The 17,034-nt window shown below is 33.2% G+C and overlaps 3 protein-coding genes and 1 pseudogene across 3 annotated transcripts; all 4 read right to left on the bottom strand.

Annotated features, from left to right (window-relative positions):
• Window positions 1-1,048: 1,048 nt before the first annotated feature.
• LOC112099536 lies at window positions 1,049-1,617 on the bottom strand (annotated as a pseudogene).
• A 5,071-nt stretch (window positions 1,618-6,688) lies between these two features.
• On the bottom strand, window positions 6,689-7,840 carry LOC18046412. The gene has a single exon (XM_006444456.2). The coding sequence runs from the start codon at window positions 7,642-7,644 to the stop codon at window positions 7,027-7,029; it is 618 nt and encodes a 205-aa protein (XP_006444519.2). The 5' UTR covers window positions 7,645-7,840; the 3' UTR covers window positions 6,689-7,026.
• Window positions 7,841-9,541: 1,701 nt separating this feature from the next.
• LOC18046413 (2Fe-2S ferredoxin) lies at window positions 9,542-12,853 on the bottom strand. Its single transcript, XM_006444460.2, has 8 exons — window positions 12,693-12,853; window positions 12,470-12,529; window positions 12,196-12,251; window positions 11,321-11,436; window positions 10,536-10,642; window positions 10,144-10,193; window positions 9,966-10,048; window positions 9,542-9,883 (listed from the first exon to the last, which is right to left on the bottom strand). Exons 2-8 carry the CDS (start codon window positions 12,525-12,527, stop codon window positions 9,769-9,771), a joined length of 585 nt encoding a protein of 194 aa, XP_006444523.2. The 5' UTR covers window positions 12,528-12,529; window positions 12,693-12,853; the 3' UTR covers window positions 9,542-9,768.
• Window positions 12,854-14,080: 1,227 nt separating this feature from the next.
• Window positions 14,081-16,948, bottom strand: LOC18046616 (peptidyl-prolyl cis-trans isomerase CYP21-4). Its single transcript, XM_006444461.2, has 7 exons — window positions 16,761-16,948; window positions 16,600-16,639; window positions 16,410-16,460; window positions 15,962-16,047; window positions 15,193-15,330; window positions 14,897-15,047; window positions 14,081-14,533 (listed from the first exon to the last, which is right to left on the bottom strand). The coding sequence occupies exons 1-7, from the start codon at window positions 16,910-16,912 to the stop codon at window positions 14,447-14,449; spliced, it is 705 nt and encodes a 234-aa protein (XP_006444524.1). The 5' UTR covers window positions 16,913-16,948; the 3' UTR covers window positions 14,081-14,446.
• Between the last annotated feature and the right edge of the window lie 86 nt (window positions 16,949-17,034).

Genomic DNA, 17,034 nt, shown 5'->3' on the forward strand with positions numbered 1-17,034 from the left:
AATTATTCCCAATTGTAGAGCCATTTGCTTAATTTTATTTCTCTTGAGGTTTCCAAATAATATTAAAATAAATCATCAAAATTTTTCATTTATGACATACTAAATAATCCGACCATACTCTTTTTTAATGTCTACGTGACTGAAATTAGATTATAATTCATTGAAAATTAATGGAATCAAGTCATGACAGTACCCATGTATATTTTAAAAGTTACCCTTATTAAAAACTATTAGCGATTGTCCCAAAAATATTATTCTCATGTAATATTTTCTATTTAAAGATATCTGATGTATCTTCTCGATGATGATGGTCCATTGCCCACCGATTATTTTCATTAAATATCTATTTTAAATATTCTATAATGGTTTTTTTTATAATAAAAATAGTATGGTTCCTGTTCGGATTAGAATATGGGTTACACCGATATCTGAATTGACAATATAGATAAACTCGTAAAATTCCTCCAATACCTCATGAGTCTTAGCGTGTGAAGCCATCTTTTTTCCTTTTTATTTTGAAAAATTAGTAATAAGCGTCTTTGTATTTATGTTGTCAGGCATTAGCATAACTTAAGATTCAGTCTTAGACATTCTTCTAAGCATTGTATTGAGCCTGATATGACCTTTTATTTACTTCCCATCAGGTGTTGCATTTTTTTGCCTTTCTTTGGGGTTTTAATACACGTTCTTATTTTTTTTTAAAAAAAAAAAAGAGGATAGGGCCGACCATGCATGACACCACATAACCATTTTACAATAAATGAGGTATGCGCTTATAAATATTGTACTTATTTCAAAATTCCTTAGAGAAAAAAGGGAGAAAAAAAGGAAGAGAGAGAAGAAGAATGTATACTAATACTAACAGCAGACACCCATTTTCGTAACTTGCTATCAACATACTTGTTTAATTAATACAATAATCATAAAATCATACATCCACCTTTCTTGAAAAGACCCAAAAAAAAAAAATACACATGCACAGATTGAAAGAACAATATAATAATATTAATATTATCATACTGCAAGAGAATAATCAGAACCGTCCATCTTCATCAAAGCATCAATCGAGGCCAATCGCGACCCTCATCAAGACGAGTAAGCATGCACCAAGCATTAGTGGCAACCCTAGCCACATTGTTGTATCTTGCGCTTCACATCATTGTTGACCTTGCTATCAACGTCTCGAAACCCGTCAAGACACGTGTCCTCGTTGGTCAAAACAGAGCTGACCAACATATGAGCATTGCTCATCTGCCAGCTAAAGGTGTCATCTATCAAGTGCTTAAGCTCATTCAGAGTCTTGCTCAGATCCTCTGACGGAGTCGGAAATCTGCTTGACCCAATCACTCAGTGCAAGTTGCTCTCGCTTGTTCGTATTCTTCCCTTTGTTGACCTTGGACGAGACTTGCGACAGGTAGGCGGACACTTTGCTTTCACAAGAAAGGCTGACATTCACAGCCACTTAGGCAAAATCGCGAGGCACACGAAGGAGTAGCTGGCGTATGCGCATGATGAACGGACCAGATCATGCAGTTCATTATGACCGTGTTTACTTGCGGCGGCAGAGCAGGAGAGTGGCAGAAAGAGTGTGATCGGTACTAAGCAAAGCCGAAGCATTGTGTTTGTGAAAATATGAAATAGGGCATGTTGCCAAGGAGAGCTCAAATTTACCACCAACTGAGGTTAATTTTGTACGGACGGGTACATTTAATAAAAGTCTATCTAATAGCGGGATATATTTAGCAGCATGGTGCACTTAAAATTGGACTACCTCATAAAACTAGCCAATTGTGATGCGCTTAATAACCAACCAAGCCCAACCCAAGTTGTATAATTCTCTACAATTTGTAAATAGTTAGAAATGTTTAGTCCTTTATACTTTAGTCCTTATCTAAAATTTTAGGCAAGTTGCCAACTTGCATAGTGAGCTCTAAAATTAGGCATCACTATTAATACCTCATCAGCCTTGCCATTTTGCTCACCACACCAACACCACTAGCACACACAACACTCCTCACACAAGCTTTCAAGCTCTTGTAGAAATCTCTCTTGTATTTTCTCTTTGTGAGTAATAAAATTATACATACCCATATTGCTCTTTCTTCTCTTTAGCATTGTTGCAAGCATATTTGATTAGCTAGCTTGAGAAGATCAAAAAGCTTATTTAACAACTTTTGTAATAGAAGTTGTTTAAGTGCCGCAAGAGTTGCTACGCACCAAAACTTATCCCTTGACAATGTGCTATAAACAGTTTTGCAGGGGGGTTACGGCTCGAGCCTGAGATTGGGATGTTGGGTTTATACTGGTCAATCCTACTTTGCCACAAATATTATTAACTCATTTAGCCAAGCATTGATTCATGTGCTACAGAAGGATAGCCAAAATGGGTGGCATTTCAATTCCGAGAGGCCACAATTACCGAGATCAACTATATTAATAACGAAGAACGCATTTTTACTATGCTACTAATACTTGCTCTCCCCAAACATACTCTAAGGAATATTTGAGAGAATTTTTTAAATAATATTGTAATGATAAAACATGAGCAAAAAAAGATGGAAAAATCATTCTTTTACGATATCCAATTCTTTGTTTAGTAAAAAAGAGTTTGGTTCAGCAGAATAGTGAGAGTTTCAATTTACATGGACCAAATAAATAATGTGAAATCTAATCGATTTGAGGACACAAATGTAGTTTGATTGAGGAAATTGCTGCATTCTACTCAATGAGTTATATGGTAGTGAAATCATAATTTTGGTTCGATAAGGCCAAAAGAACAAATTACAAACTTGATGAGGTGAAAATCAAAAACCTATAAACTAAAGTGGCCAATAAATAATATTTTAAAAAAGTTAAATTTCAATAGATCATTCCTTTATCATAGTTTTTTTTTTTCAACTTGTGTAATGTCTCTTATACTATGCCACGTGTCAACAAAATGAAATAAGAGAATCGCGCTACAAAGATAAAAGCTCCGAAAGCTCACAAAGAGGCACGTGAATCACTAAAGATACTTGCCAAAATGAATGTTTGATCAGACAACTCGCAACTTCTATTAGATTAACACTAAAACTTTACTTTTTCAATAGATACTCTGGATACGTACATCACACACATTATTTTGAATGAAATTTTGTGAGCCATCCTGATTATGCCACATGACAGGCTTTATTGACTTTATGTATCAAGAGCTGCCCATAAACATCAAATGTTAATTACTCTTTTTTAAGCATATGATATAATTGTTGTATCAAGAAGTTGTTTATCAACATGCAGACTGTGTAAACTATTGGTGCTTTACTCGTCAATGACATTAGTCTTTATCGGTGTAACTAAAACAGGTCCAAGTCTTAAGAATTCAGCATTATCTTACGTAACATAATAATTTTTTAACTTCACTTTTTCATTGATTGAAAGTTAAGGATTTGGATTATTTCTAATCTAAACCTATTGGATCTTTTGCTTAATCTTGTTATGCAAGATTATCATTAACAATGCTTCATGATTGATCATTGTTATTTTTTTAATAATTTTTTTACTATTGTTGATTACCAAATAAAGACTCGTATCAAAAGAAGTTAGAATCAAGTCTAATGCAGTGATCTTTTTTGAAAAAAAAAATCTATCTATTAAATTACTAAAATCCTAAAAAACTCACTTAGAGTTTGTCATAAATTTATTAGCTAAGTTCAGTACGTTCGAGTGTTAAGTATCAATTTCCAATTAGCACTTACTCATAAAATTATTTTAAAAAAATAATTTTTTTGGCTCTAAAGAAGAATTAACCCTAACGGTAGTAATTAACCATTGAGGTGCTTTGGCTTAACTTTAGGACATAACATAGTGTCATGATTACCTTGTGATCAATCTCTAAACATACGAACTAAATCTATGTGACGAGACTTGTTTTTGATAGTATCATCGAGTCTTCACCTAGGAATTTAGATTTTTAGATCTAACGATGTCTTTTAAACTTTTCTTGCTCGAGCGATTGTGGAGACATAATTAGGAGGTCATGTTGCTTGTTTGAGTTATTTTCGAGTCTCCCCTTTATCTTTTTTAGTTTCACTTTTATTTTTTGAAAAACATGGCCTGATAATTGTGTCACCCAAATTGAGTATAGAATAATATTATTACTTATTAGAATGACAAGTAACTATACATATAAAAGTTTTTAGTTACCTTACATTATTATGTAAAATACATAATTCTTCTACCGTTATTTAATGAAAATCTAACGGTTGTGAAAATAATATGATTTGTTACCTTATATTTTTATAACTGTTAAATTTTTATTAAACGCTTGTATAAAAGTTACGTAACTTATATAATAATATAAGGTAGGGAACAATCATATAAAACTCATTAAAAAAAAAAAAAAAACTACCATATAAAATGACAGAGAATGTCAGACTGATACATTCGTTGACGTGTATGTATATTAGTGGTGGTGGTAGTAGTTTTTAGCACTTCCACTTTGACCGTTGGACTTAGCCTCTTATTCTCTGAGTTATATTTCCATTTCAGGGTGGGCCTATCTATTCACATTCAGCCCCTACTTTTTCCCTCAACAACCCTCCATTATTATTTTTTTATTCGTTTCAATTCAAATTACTAAAATGACATAAAAGAAATTTATAAAATCTACTACATATTTCAACATTTCTCTAATTTAAAACCACACCATTGTTTAGCAGATAATATTGAACCATCAAACAATGACAGATAAATTGTTTTTTTTTTCCCAAATTGTAGCTATTGTTATTTAATTTATATAACAATTAATAAATTGTAAATGGTTAGTGGGATGCAATAAAACAAAGACAATGCAAGAGATGGATTTGATTTATTGTCTTTGTTTTATTGGACTCTAATAATAGGAGTTCTTGTTCTTACTTCCGACTTCATAGTTTGATTTTGATATTTCCTATAGTTTGGTTTGGAGGAAAAAAAATAAAAATAAAATACGTGGGAGGGATGACAGATATAAGAAGAGAAGTCATTAAATCATGTCTTAATAGTACGGTGATTATGGAAGTAAGAACCTATAATAAAAAGATTGTCTATTTTTTAATATTTTAATGCTAAATAATTTAAAGTAGTGGCAGATAAGATAAATAGGAGGCTCAAATAATTTTACTTGATCTTGTAGTATAATGGGTTCCGCTGTCAACTATAATATATATTTTTTTAATTTCTGTGAAAATATGAGATAAGTGATATCCTCACTAATCAACTGTGAGTGTAACATAATTAGTATTTTGACATCATTTTATATTAGTGGAAATATGAGATTTATTTTAAAGTTTTTATACTTGTTACTTCTCCTTAATGTATATAGTTGAGCAACTAAAATTTAGTAATAAATGGTATTGAAAATAAATTACGTGTAAAAAATTGACGTTTGAAATTACAAAACTAACGATCAATTTTCAAGTTAGTTATAAATGTAAAGCTCTCCAGGCCAATTCTTACTATTTGCTTAGTTTAGTTGCCGCGAGCAAATTAAATAAACACATATGTGCACCTAAATATTTTGCAGTATTTAGTTCTAATCATCTTAGCATTTACATATTAATACACTCCATGGTCCATATATTGAGATATTTTGTAAGTATAAATAATCTATTAAACTAAGCATCTTAGTAAACATCGAAGTGAAGAGACAATTTACAACTTATAAAAACTTTTGTTTGTTAGTGTTAGGGATGGGTATAGAGATTCCGTTATGAATCAATGCCATTAAGCAATAAATATCCAACTATTTACGGCGATTAAAATTCTGAACCGATATTAATAAAAATTCGGACCTGATATATAGATTTAACTATATATATATATATATATATATATGTATATATCATATGGGTTTTAGGATGCTATCTGGGGACCAGCACCGCCCCCAGGGGGGCCGTTACCGCGTCCAATCGGGGGAAGAAAATGAAGTTTAATATCGAGCATGGAGTCAAATCATATTCAAAGATGAGATTATGATACATACATGTCACAACAAATGAACAAATTATTGGCCCCAAAAATTATCGTATGGACACTTTTAGCAATAACATTATTTTATATCCAAGATTTTGCATCTTGGCCTTGGGATTTGGCTTGAATTTGGTATCATCTGTGAGGCCCAGAACGAGAGGAGTTTTCGCATACCTTCTTCAGGTTTGAGAAGCTAACGCAATTTATAAACCTATAAATATGCTAAATTAACAATTAACTCTCCAAATTGTACTCAAAGAATACAAAAAAAAAAAAAAAAAGCATAAAAGCTAAGATTGAAAGCTAGTAATAGATGTAGAGTGAAAAAGTTTTTGTTGAGCAAAGAGCAAGTTCAATTGGTCTGCGCCAATTCTCAAGAACAAGTAATTAATAGAGGAGGTACTTGTTAGTTAGTATGTAGCTTATGGATTGCGTTAGTTTCCCAAACCTCATGGGATCGAGGCGATGTATGCTAAAATTGCTCCCCAGAATAATGGCTTTCTATATATTTTTTTTTTATGTAGGGGTTTGTCTCATTTAAGTTTGAATAGAGTTTCATTCTAGCTAGCTTATTTTGTTTTATTTTTTAAATGGGGAATTTAAAGCTTAAGCACCAGCATGATTCATCATGTATATGTCTAGAGTTGAACATTCTCTCTCTCTCTCTCTCTATATATATATATAAAGAAGCTCACCAGTCACCATTTAATTATTTATTAATTTAACGCAAAAGACATACAAATATTTCAGAATTTGATAATTGATACATCATTACCGGGAATGCTCCTTTAACTAACATTATCTTAGGTAGAGAGAACAGACCACTGTTTGGTGGTACAGATGATCAGAGTCGCAGAGAAAACAAGAGAGCGAATAGAACGCTGCAAGTTAGTACGTTGCGTTTTTGCAGTACTCCCCACTCCAAAATCCAAATGGTTGTTCTACCCAACAATATATATACAATTAACAACATTAAACCTTAATTAATGCTTACGCATGCATTAATTAATACTCTTGCCTCGTCTGATTAATTTTTAATTAATTAACCAACGACCAAACAGCACGGCATGAGCTGTAGCAGCAACTCGTTTCTGATCTTCTCCTCCGACACTCGTCCCATAACCTAACAACATTGCCGTTAACCACCGTCAAATCCTGCCAACGGTACCACCCCATATCCCCAATTCTCGCTGTCATTCTCACTCTCTCCCACTCCCACCGCTCTCCACAACCACTGACGCCGTCGTCGTCCCTCCATTCTTTAACCACTGATGTCACCTCTCCGTCTGCATCACTGTCCCTCTGTTCTTCTTCGTAATAACACAATGTATACTTCGACCCCTCTGTAACCCCGTCAACGTCGGTAACGTGGTTAGCTGACGGAAGAGTTGCAGCCGTTGCCGGAATGGAGTACCCAACGGAGGATGTGTTAGCTGACGGCTGAGCCTGGGACCCACTTGTGTTTCGATGAATACGAGGTTGTTGGTGGTCCGGCCTGTAGGAAAACGAGGTGGCTCTGATCCTCCAAAAGCTGATAGCGGCGGTTATAACGGCGACCCACGTCCATAGATTATTGACGATGGGGAAGACGCCAAAGATGGCGTACCTGAATGTAAGCGCTTCGAGAGGAGACGATGAATCTAACATACTGTTCATGATTGATTATATTATATATGGTGATTGAAGATGAAATAAAATGCTCAATCAACTTTGCTGCCTTTTTTTCTTTTTGTGGAAGAATCCAAAGAGGCTCACCAGCTGAAATTAATATAAGGAGAGACGGGAGAGGACGTGAGCCGCTGGACGAGTCAAGTGGAGAGTGGGACCTGATGAGATATGCCGAGTATCGAGAGCCAAGATGCTTTTTGACGGTTTTATTAAGGAAGATCCAATATTTATACCCAATGATGGGTCCTTGGATTGACACGTGTAGGGCCACTCCCCGAATCCCTTGCTGCCCCTTCCGATAACGGATCAGATCATTTTGATAGTTTTGTTTACGGCTGTTTTTTCTCTTTATCTTTTTTGTAGCGGAGATTAAGTGATGTATTTGTGTAATGAGAAAGTCTAATATTTGTATTTGTAAGGGTGCATTTGGAATTGAAATTAGATAATTATAACTTTTAAGATACAATATTAAAGTGTTTAATAAACACTAAATGCTGTAACTTAAAAAGTATATTGATATGATTTTTCACTTGAATAATAAAAAATTTATTATATATTTAATAATTTTGTGAAAACGATTGTTTAAAATTTATGTTTACTACGTATTATTCATTTTTATTTTATAGTTTTAACTTTTTTTTCCACAGCAGTTATAGCTTAAAATCTACAGTACCTCAATCTCAAATAAGATCTAAGAATTAACTGTTTTCTGAGGGTAATTAATGGGATTGTAATGAATTCAGTTCTGCCATGCTGCTAAAATTTTTACTTTTTATTGTTACACTTAGTAGTAATAATAAGGTTTTATTTTCATTAATAATAAAATTTTTTGTAATGCTATCTATTTTAAAGATAGAGAATTCCAAGTATCCGAGGTTTGAACCTAATTCACATGGGTAAAAAGAAAATTAAGTTGCCTTTAGGCTAAACAAATTTTTTTTTTATAAAAAAAACCGGAGATTAGGGCCATCACAAAAAAATAATATTAAAAAGTAACATAAACTAAATATGAAGAACTTTCAGTTTTATGAGATAACATATTGTTTATGCATAACAGAATCCCCATATGCATCTTTGATGAATTCCATAGAGTTGAGAAAAATAAAATAAATAGGATTCTGGACAATTGATCTTCACTCTACTTTCAGTGACAGCACCACAAAATCTGAAGCAAAACTTAAGTACGAGCTTAGTAATTTTGGCTATTTAGTAGATAATTCATAAGCAAGTAAATGATATGTGATGCTTTTTAATTCTACTCCATGTTTAACGAATCTCAACCTGCCATGTATATAAGCAATTGATAATCAGCCATAATAATGAAACCTGAGCTACAAAATCAACCCATTCTAGAGTAGTGGCTTCAGGCTCTCAAGCCCTAGCAACTGGACAGGAAACCAAAGGTAAGAGACTAATCTTTCAGCAAGTTTCCAGTCAAACTACAGGAAATTTGGTCCACCAAGTTATAATGATTGATAATTTATTGTAGTCATGAAGTCATTCGATCCGGTGCCACCAGAAATGCAAAATGTAAATGACCTGTCGAGTAACTAGCATCCATACTCCAGATATTGATTATTACAATTGTGTATGTGCATCGACTTTGAACAATAGTCTCAAAACCTTGGTACGATAATCATAAGTGGAATATACGTGCATCACTGGCAAGCCCACAGCCTTGTAAATTCATTAAGTGGAATATATGGTCAAAGCCATCAAGCCCATCTCACATATCATTTTCTGAGCAAATTATCAAACAATCAAACACAAATGTTTGTTGGCTCCAATTGAGCCCGTTTATTTTAAATTTCACCATATATATAGTAACTGGAAAAATGGAAGCTTAACTATGAAAGTTAAAAGATACAATGTTGTACTCTTGAAATAACAAAGAATTTGGTTGTTTAAAATCCTAAAGACTGTCTTCTGGAATCATTTGATCTTTAATGTTAATATCATATATAGTTTATTAAGCACCTAATATAATACAAAAACAATGATTAGGGATAAGATATCTCATGATCCAAAATGGTATAGGAGCTACAAAAATGGACGACACATCCTCTACGCTCACCAAGTACTTCGCACAATCGCACTGGTGTTTTATCACGTCTAGTGTGGTTTCGGTACATAACCATCTACAGCAAAGTTTCGGGTGGCAGCAGGAATTGCCAAGCGAATTCCGTCAAGTTCAGGGCTTGCTACTATTTGACATCCCAGACGAGACCTGAAAAATTAAAACCATAAAATTCAGTCTAGGTTGAATGTCAAAAAAGTTCTTACTGCAGGATAGTACTGAAAGACCTTACGTCTCTGTAAGCCCAAAAGCAAGATCCAACATGTCATTTTCTTCATCAGTTGGGTCTTCTAATTTATTGTAGTAGTCCATGTCCTAAAAAAGAGTACATAATTAACTACTCATAAGAACATATTCTTGAAAATATTCGAAAGAACATTATCTCTACACATATAAGGCCAATAGTGTACCATCACAATCACATGACATGTTGAGCAGGCAAGCGAGCCTTCACATGCACCTGAGGTGAAATAAAAGCAGATCGTTAAGCTTTCCAACCATGATGTAGAACTACAAACTGAATAGCATGAAAATGATTCATTCATGTTGTGCCTCCTGAAAATTGGTTCTTAAGTTCCAAACAACATGGAGAAAAACACAGAACATAAATAAATAAATAAATAGATAAGGTGTACATAACAAAGTTGAGAAATTAGAGAAACTGGTTTTTTCCACGTACTTTCTAGCATTAACCTCTATGAAAACAGACTGAGACTGAAATACCAGGAGACACAGAATATTAATTAAAGAAGAAAAAGAAACAGCAAATAACACTGTACATGAAATGCATCGAAATCCTTGCCTTCAAGTTCTATATCATTTTCATGAGCCGCTTCTAACATAGACATTCCAACTGGGACCTTAATGTTCTTTTCTTCTCCATCCTTATCAACAAATGTCACGTTTATCCTGCGTAATAAGGTCTTGAGTAAGAAGAAACACTAAATTATCTAAATTTCAAAATAAAACTAGAGAAACATAAAGCCGTTGTGCATTTTCAGGAAAGAGGATTGACATTCTGTCCATACTCCCTAGAAGCAAAGAAGTTACTGTGATAAAGTAAAACACTAGAAACGATAATGAAAAAGATGTCCTGCAGCGTAATAAGTAATATAAACAAAATCAAACATAAAATACAGTGATATAAGTTTTACTATTACAATTATTTCCCTTCCCCCGCGCCATCTCGTCATTAATTTCTCTTTCCTATCATTAATTTTCTTTACTACTATGTAGCAGCTAGCATGGCTTCACAACCAAGTACTTCTGTTTGCTGCATATAAAAAAATCATTAAACAATGGCAGGCAACTCCATGCAAAGCATGTGGGAGGAGTGATGAGTCTATAACACAGAACACATACACTACATATTCTAGTTCATGAAATGCATAGCATTGACAGAATTGTAGACGCAGATCATTTGCATTATTGACAGACAAAGCTATAAATTCATTAACGAAGACGCGGGGAGGGGGGGGGGGGGAGTGAAAGGAAATTGTCCTTGCAACCGTCTTATATCTTAATTTACTTCCTCTTTTAGTAAGTAGGAGCTAAGAGGGCATCTCAACTTCAAATCAAACAGCTTACGTGTCTTTCTGTTTGTTGCTTCCATGAGAAGCATCATTTTCAGCTGTGGTAGAAAAATGTGGATACTTCTGAAATATGGACCCTTGGAAAACCCTAGGGACTGACTGTAATTCAATCTGTTTACAATAAAGAAATAGAAATCAATTACAGTTAAAAAATACAATTTCCAGATTGAATAATTAATTCCAAGTATCAATCACCTTACACAGCTTTTGACAAAGAAAGAAGTGGAAGTTCTCACCCAAAGTTCTAAAGTCTTCCGTTCTCTTGCTATTTAACCAAAGTAGAAATTATCTCCTCAAAGGAACTAGTGCATTGATCGCATCAGTGATTCATCTAGTAAATCATTTCAAACCATAACTTAATCTTAATTCTGTGGCTGACGTACTGGGTATTCTGCAGTTGTTCTAATCCATATGAGCAAACCAGATTGTGTATGTTTTATACCCAGTGGCTTAGAAGCCAAAGAATAGCTACAGATTCTATCCTATCTATCTTCCACTAGGCCATTAAGAGAATTGGAACATGTTGATTCAGTGACTCTTTAAGGAACCAACAAAATGGGAATACTCAGAAGCCAAAAATATAATACCGTTTCATGTTGAAGATAACAGTACATTACATTCTATTCCTTATTCTTATTCTATTGTTTCATATTCAGTATCTGAACAATTCATGTTGCAGAAGATATCAAAACATCTACTTGTAATTCCGATTAGCTTCCTTGGTTTAAAATTCGATTATTTTTTCATGAACTATGAAAAGCATGGATGAGGCCATCGATAATCACATTAGCCACTTTTAATCAATTATGTGAACAGAAAATGCACAACAACCAAAAATTGGATAGGATGCTGAAAATAAAGATTACTAACAAAGGGTCGCCAATGTTGACGAGTACATCCTGTTCGAGATATAGATGTACATCCACCTGCCAGGAAGGAAAAAAATTGAGAATGAAACAGATTAACTAGAAGTCTGTTGTTCACTTTGCTTCTAATTTTGAAGAAAGCAAGAAAAAAAATTCAAAAAGTTATTTTTACGGTTTAACTAAATGAGTTCATATAAAAGAAAAATAAATACATGAAGAAATAACAAAAATTGGGATACTAAAAAAATCAAAGTTAAAGATGGAAAGCATACACACACCTCTTGAGAGCTCTTTAACCATAAAAGCTCCAACTCTTAAAAGCCTAGGAAGTAACATAGCTGTTGCATTTTTGACAGAATGAATTAGTAATAATTTACTAAGCCTGATAACAGAAATGAAATCGCGGCCATACGAAGACAGATGAAAAAACACCAATCATTTGCAGTATTCAATATGCCAAAAACCCAACAAAAACCTAAGAAAAGTAAAAGTTTCTTTTACCTAAAAAGATTCAAAGCAGTCGAATAAGGAGACCTTCAGAGCTTTCAGTTTAAGGATTTGAGGAGAAAATAACTTTCGAGAGCTTGCGAAGAGAAATGGAGAAGAGAGCAGAGGTTGTGAAAACGGGCCTAAAATGGTTGCGTTTAGGGTTTGGTTAATAGTACACCTGTTGACACCCTTCAAAATTTCTAATGAAACCACTTATGTAAAATGCAAATCAATTAAACATTTAAACAAGTTATTTTTTGATAAAATTTTTACATCGCCCTGTTTCATAATTCAAATTTATATTTTTAGTTTTAATTAAAAGAAAATTTCTTAAATAAAAAATTATGGAGATTTACAAATTATACAATAGAAAGAAAATGATTTAAATTTTAGAATTTTTATGTGACCAGTATTTTATATATAAAACTTAAAAGAAATATTTTTTTAAATTTTAGGAATTCCTTCTTATATAAATTTTTTTTTTAGAAGCCATCGTATATAATAGGGGTGGACATTTTCGGCTTCGGATCAACCTGATCAAATTTCGGGTTGATCAGGTTAGAAAAAAATTCATCCGATCTAACCTAAATTCATCCGAACTAAGATATGCGAGAGAGGTTAGAGGATGATGATATTGAAATAACCGATGAGATTTGAGGACTTCCTCGTTAAGGTTTGCCCTCCCTGGATTTAGAGTTGGAGTGTGAGCCAAATCCCTAAAATTCGATCTATTGTTATTTGATGTGTAATCCACGTCCAACAAATTTCATTGTTTAATTGTAACCAGCAATTGAAAACCGACCATGACATACACAAATGCAAATTAATTTTATATGTTAGCGAAAGTTGCATCAAGGTTTCACTTTTTATTAGTTTTTATTACTCTACTATGGTGCGTTATTAAACTTAAATTTATCTTCAAAAAATGTGAAAACCTCAATATACCCTATTTCCATTCAAAAAATGAGGGTAAATATAAAAATGCTGATAAATTTTTTATATCTTTTTAACAATAAATGAGGATAAATTAGTATTTTCATAATTTTAAAGGATAAATTGAATATTATCATTCTAAATAGGAGTAAATTAAAATTTATCCAAAAGCAAATATGGGGAACATTGATACCATATGATAGCAATAAACAATCCACAGAATTAGAGAAATCAAAATCAAAATCATATAATATATATTGAGTACAGAGTAATCAGAATGGCCGCTGTGCGTTGTTCAACTAGAAGTTTAATCGACTTATTGAAGGCGTGACATTGGTAAATTAAAACCTTGGAGTTGAAACCTTATATTGGGAATGAGAGAAAAACTGAGATTAAATACAAGACTAGCATGGAGAAGCAAAGTCTTCCAAGTGCCTGAAGTTGAGAAAACTGAACGTGCGCATGTATTCAAACAAAGACAGGTCATCACTGATTACCAATAACGACTAATGACTGGTAAATCAGTCATCAAAACACAGATTCCTTCTTTTATCTTTTACTCCACATGAAAATTACATCTAGTCAATTATACAACATATAATTAGATTAAAAAAAGCCTTTAAAGCAGAATTTGAAACAAAAATGATAAACTAGTAACCATACGGTATCAGATATCTCACTGCTACAAGATGATGCCATGCCCAACACCGACATAATATGTTCAAAATGTACTCTTTAGTCCCATTTCACAAGTTTGGCTGATATACAAGAGCAATCATGCGGGGTGAAAGAATCAAGAAATGTAGAAAAGCTTTTCACCAAGTCTGTCACCGCTATATTTTCAGTTTCAGAGTCACATTGGTTATCCCTATGCCAGATTTAGGTTGGTAATGTTCATCTGTATCCACCTCTTCGATTTCCTGCACAGTGGAGTTTAAGGTAATTAGACTAACATCAACTATAAGTGCACCTTCTTGAATTGAACATCTGGGAAATACAAATCCAAAACAGTATGGCAATTATTACCACATTGCATGACAATATACAAGCTAATATGTTAATATGCACAAGCCTTTTTTTTTAGAAAAAGAAAAATAATAAACAAATAAATCGTAGTAGAGTAAAAGGTGTATATTTTAAATGCTATGCATGCATATCCATTTCCCAAGTAAATAAACCATGTGGTCCTCCAAAAGTTTCTTGAAAAGATTGGTAACTAAAAGTGGGTAACTTAACCACTAGATTGTGAATCAACAAACAAAAATGAGCTCTAGTTTTATTACCTGAACAACATCCTCTCCCTTGATTACCCTTCCAAAAACAATAAGCTTTTCACTTAGATCTGGCATTGGTGCAGTTGTGATGTAAAGGTCAAATCCTTGGTTGTCATGTTTTGCTTTAGAAGTTCCAAGCATGAATGCTTCGTGCTTCAAACTAATCAAACATTAGAAAACTCACAAATCAGTGATCACAAAATATCAACAAGCCATGTAACACAACATTATTGACACATGGTAAACCAATGGAGAAAAGATAAGAAAGAAAACGTAAGAAACCTAGAGCAATTCAAATTAGCAACCTTGTATCTAGTTGACTGTAATGTTTTCCTCTTGTGGTCCAATCTTCAATACTGCCCAGCTTATCAATATCCCCTGCTTGAATCACATAGTGCTTTATAATATGACGAAAAAGCATTCCCTTTAAGCGCCCTCTTTGACTGCAAATAATTCATACTTCATCAAGGACAATTGTGGCTGAAATGTGTTATGCCGAGCAAAGATCAGCATTTGATAGCATAAAATTCTCAGAATGCAGTGAGCTTGAGCAAACCAAAAGTCGGGAATCTATCCACTCATTTAAAGATTTTGAGATTCTGATTCACTAACTTAAAAAGAGCAAGTATTCAACTGATGACATAAATTTTTATCCTAAATGTTCACCGATCTATCGACCCTTAACAATAAGATTCTGCTTAAAGTTTTCATTCTTTGCTCATTAATTAGCCTATATGATAAATTACCATAGAAAAACCTAAAGTGCTAATTACTATGAATAATTCATGTGCTTTATTAAGTGATTCCAAATTGCATTAGACCAAACTGGTACAAACAACATCCCACATGCATCATGTTTAGACTTCAACACAATGTCTTTGGTGAATATATTAGTCTAACTGACAGACCAAGTATCTCCTCAGAGGCTACTGGTTAATGTGCTTGACAATATGATAGGCAAACATTAACATTTCACTTACATTATAAGAAATATTCACAAATCAGAAAATAAAAAAATATGTAACATTAATGTAAAACTTAAAAATGAGATAAAATAATAGTTTCAGTACTTACCATAGGTCAATAAATTCATCAACTACATCTGGTGAGCTATCCTTGAAAAGTTCCACAGTTATCGACCCTTTGTGGGTGTCTATTATCTAAATATAAAAAAGGAAAAGTAAAACAATATCATAAAAGAAATCTGAATTGATTAATGTTTCTTGAATACAGCATAGATGCCTGAGATAGACTAGAACTATACAAGTCTCCCACAAAAGCCAATAGTTAAAATTAAAATACAGTTTCAGTACATTAAACACACACACACATATATAGATATATACTTTCACATAATTCTTGCAAACTTGATAGAAAATTTAAATCGATCTTGTTTCATAGCCAGTAATCATATCACATGTATATGCCCACAAAGATAAACATATATCAGTAATCGATCTCGAAAAGAACTGGTTAATCAGGATAACTAGGATACTGCATCCCAGCATGTGAAGAAACATACCGCGTATCCAGGGAGATCAGATTTCTTTGAATCCATGAAAGAATTCTCATCCTACAGACACAAAGAAACACCGATGAGAGGGGTTAAGACTAAAATCGTAAATGCCAGTCACATACAAATAGAAATAACAAAATACATCTTGCATTGGCATGGAAACAAAACGTAGATGAAACATTCCATAAGACTGTACCTCAACAACTAATTCTTGATTTTCTGCTTGAAAGCTTGACCTAAACACAAAACAACGAGAATTTGTCACTTAACACAATAAGGTTAAACATTTCTTATTTCTGCAAGAAGAATTAAATAATATGAAATAAGAGATTTTCATATTGCAAAAAGATCACAAACCTTTGGGACCAGTGTTTATAGGAAGAGAACAGAAAACACAAAGCCAGGACAACAATCAAAGTGAACAAAACGATACTAGTGACACTTATTCGATTTGGCCCTTTCTTCCTTTTACTTTGTAGTAGCAGAGCTTGAGGCTTAATCTTCGCCATCAAATGCAAGCTTCAATTTAACTGCTACAAAATACTTAAAATTAAAACCCAAAAAAAAAAATCTTCTTTTTCTCTTTTTTTACAATTATTTTCAAAAGGCAGAATCTTTGTGAAATGTAAAT

The sequence above is a fragment of the Citrus clementina genome, unplaced genomic scaffold (assembly GCF_000493195.1).
Source record: "Citrus clementina cultivar Clemenules unplaced genomic scaffold, Citrus_clementina_v1.0 scaffold_3, whole genome shotgun sequence".
In the NCBI taxonomy this organism is placed as follows: Eukaryota; Viridiplantae; Streptophyta; class Magnoliopsida; order Sapindales; family Rutaceae; genus Citrus; species Citrus x clementina.

Coding starts and splice junctions, on each gene's coding strand:
- LOC18046412 (XM_006444456.2), bottom strand. CDS start 7,644: ATGAACAGTATGTTAGATTCATCGTCTCCTCTCGAAGCGCTTACATTC.
- LOC18046413 (XM_006444460.2), bottom strand. CDS start 12,527: ATGTTACTTCCTAGGCTTTTAAGAGTTGGAGCTTTTATGGTTAAAGAG. Junction 12,252..12,469: donor GGTTAAAGAGCTCTCAAGAG/GTGTGTGTATGC, acceptor CCTTCCTGGCAG/GTGGATGTACATCTATATCT. Junction 9,884..9,965: donor GCTTTTGGGCTTACAGAGAC/GTAAGGTCTTTC, acceptor TTAATTTTTCAG/GTCTCGTCTGGGATGTCAAA.
- LOC18046616 (XM_006444461.2), bottom strand. CDS start 16,912: ATGGCGAAGATTAAGCCTCAAGCTCTGCTACTACAAAGTAAAAGGAAG. Junction 15,331..15,961: donor GATGAATTTATTGACCTATG/GTAAGTACTGAA, acceptor AATTATTTGCAG/TCAAAGAGGGCGCTTAAAGG. Junction 15,048..15,192: donor TACAGTCAACTAGATACAAG/GTTGCTAATTTG, acceptor ATGTTTGATTAG/TTTGAAGCACGAAGCATTCA.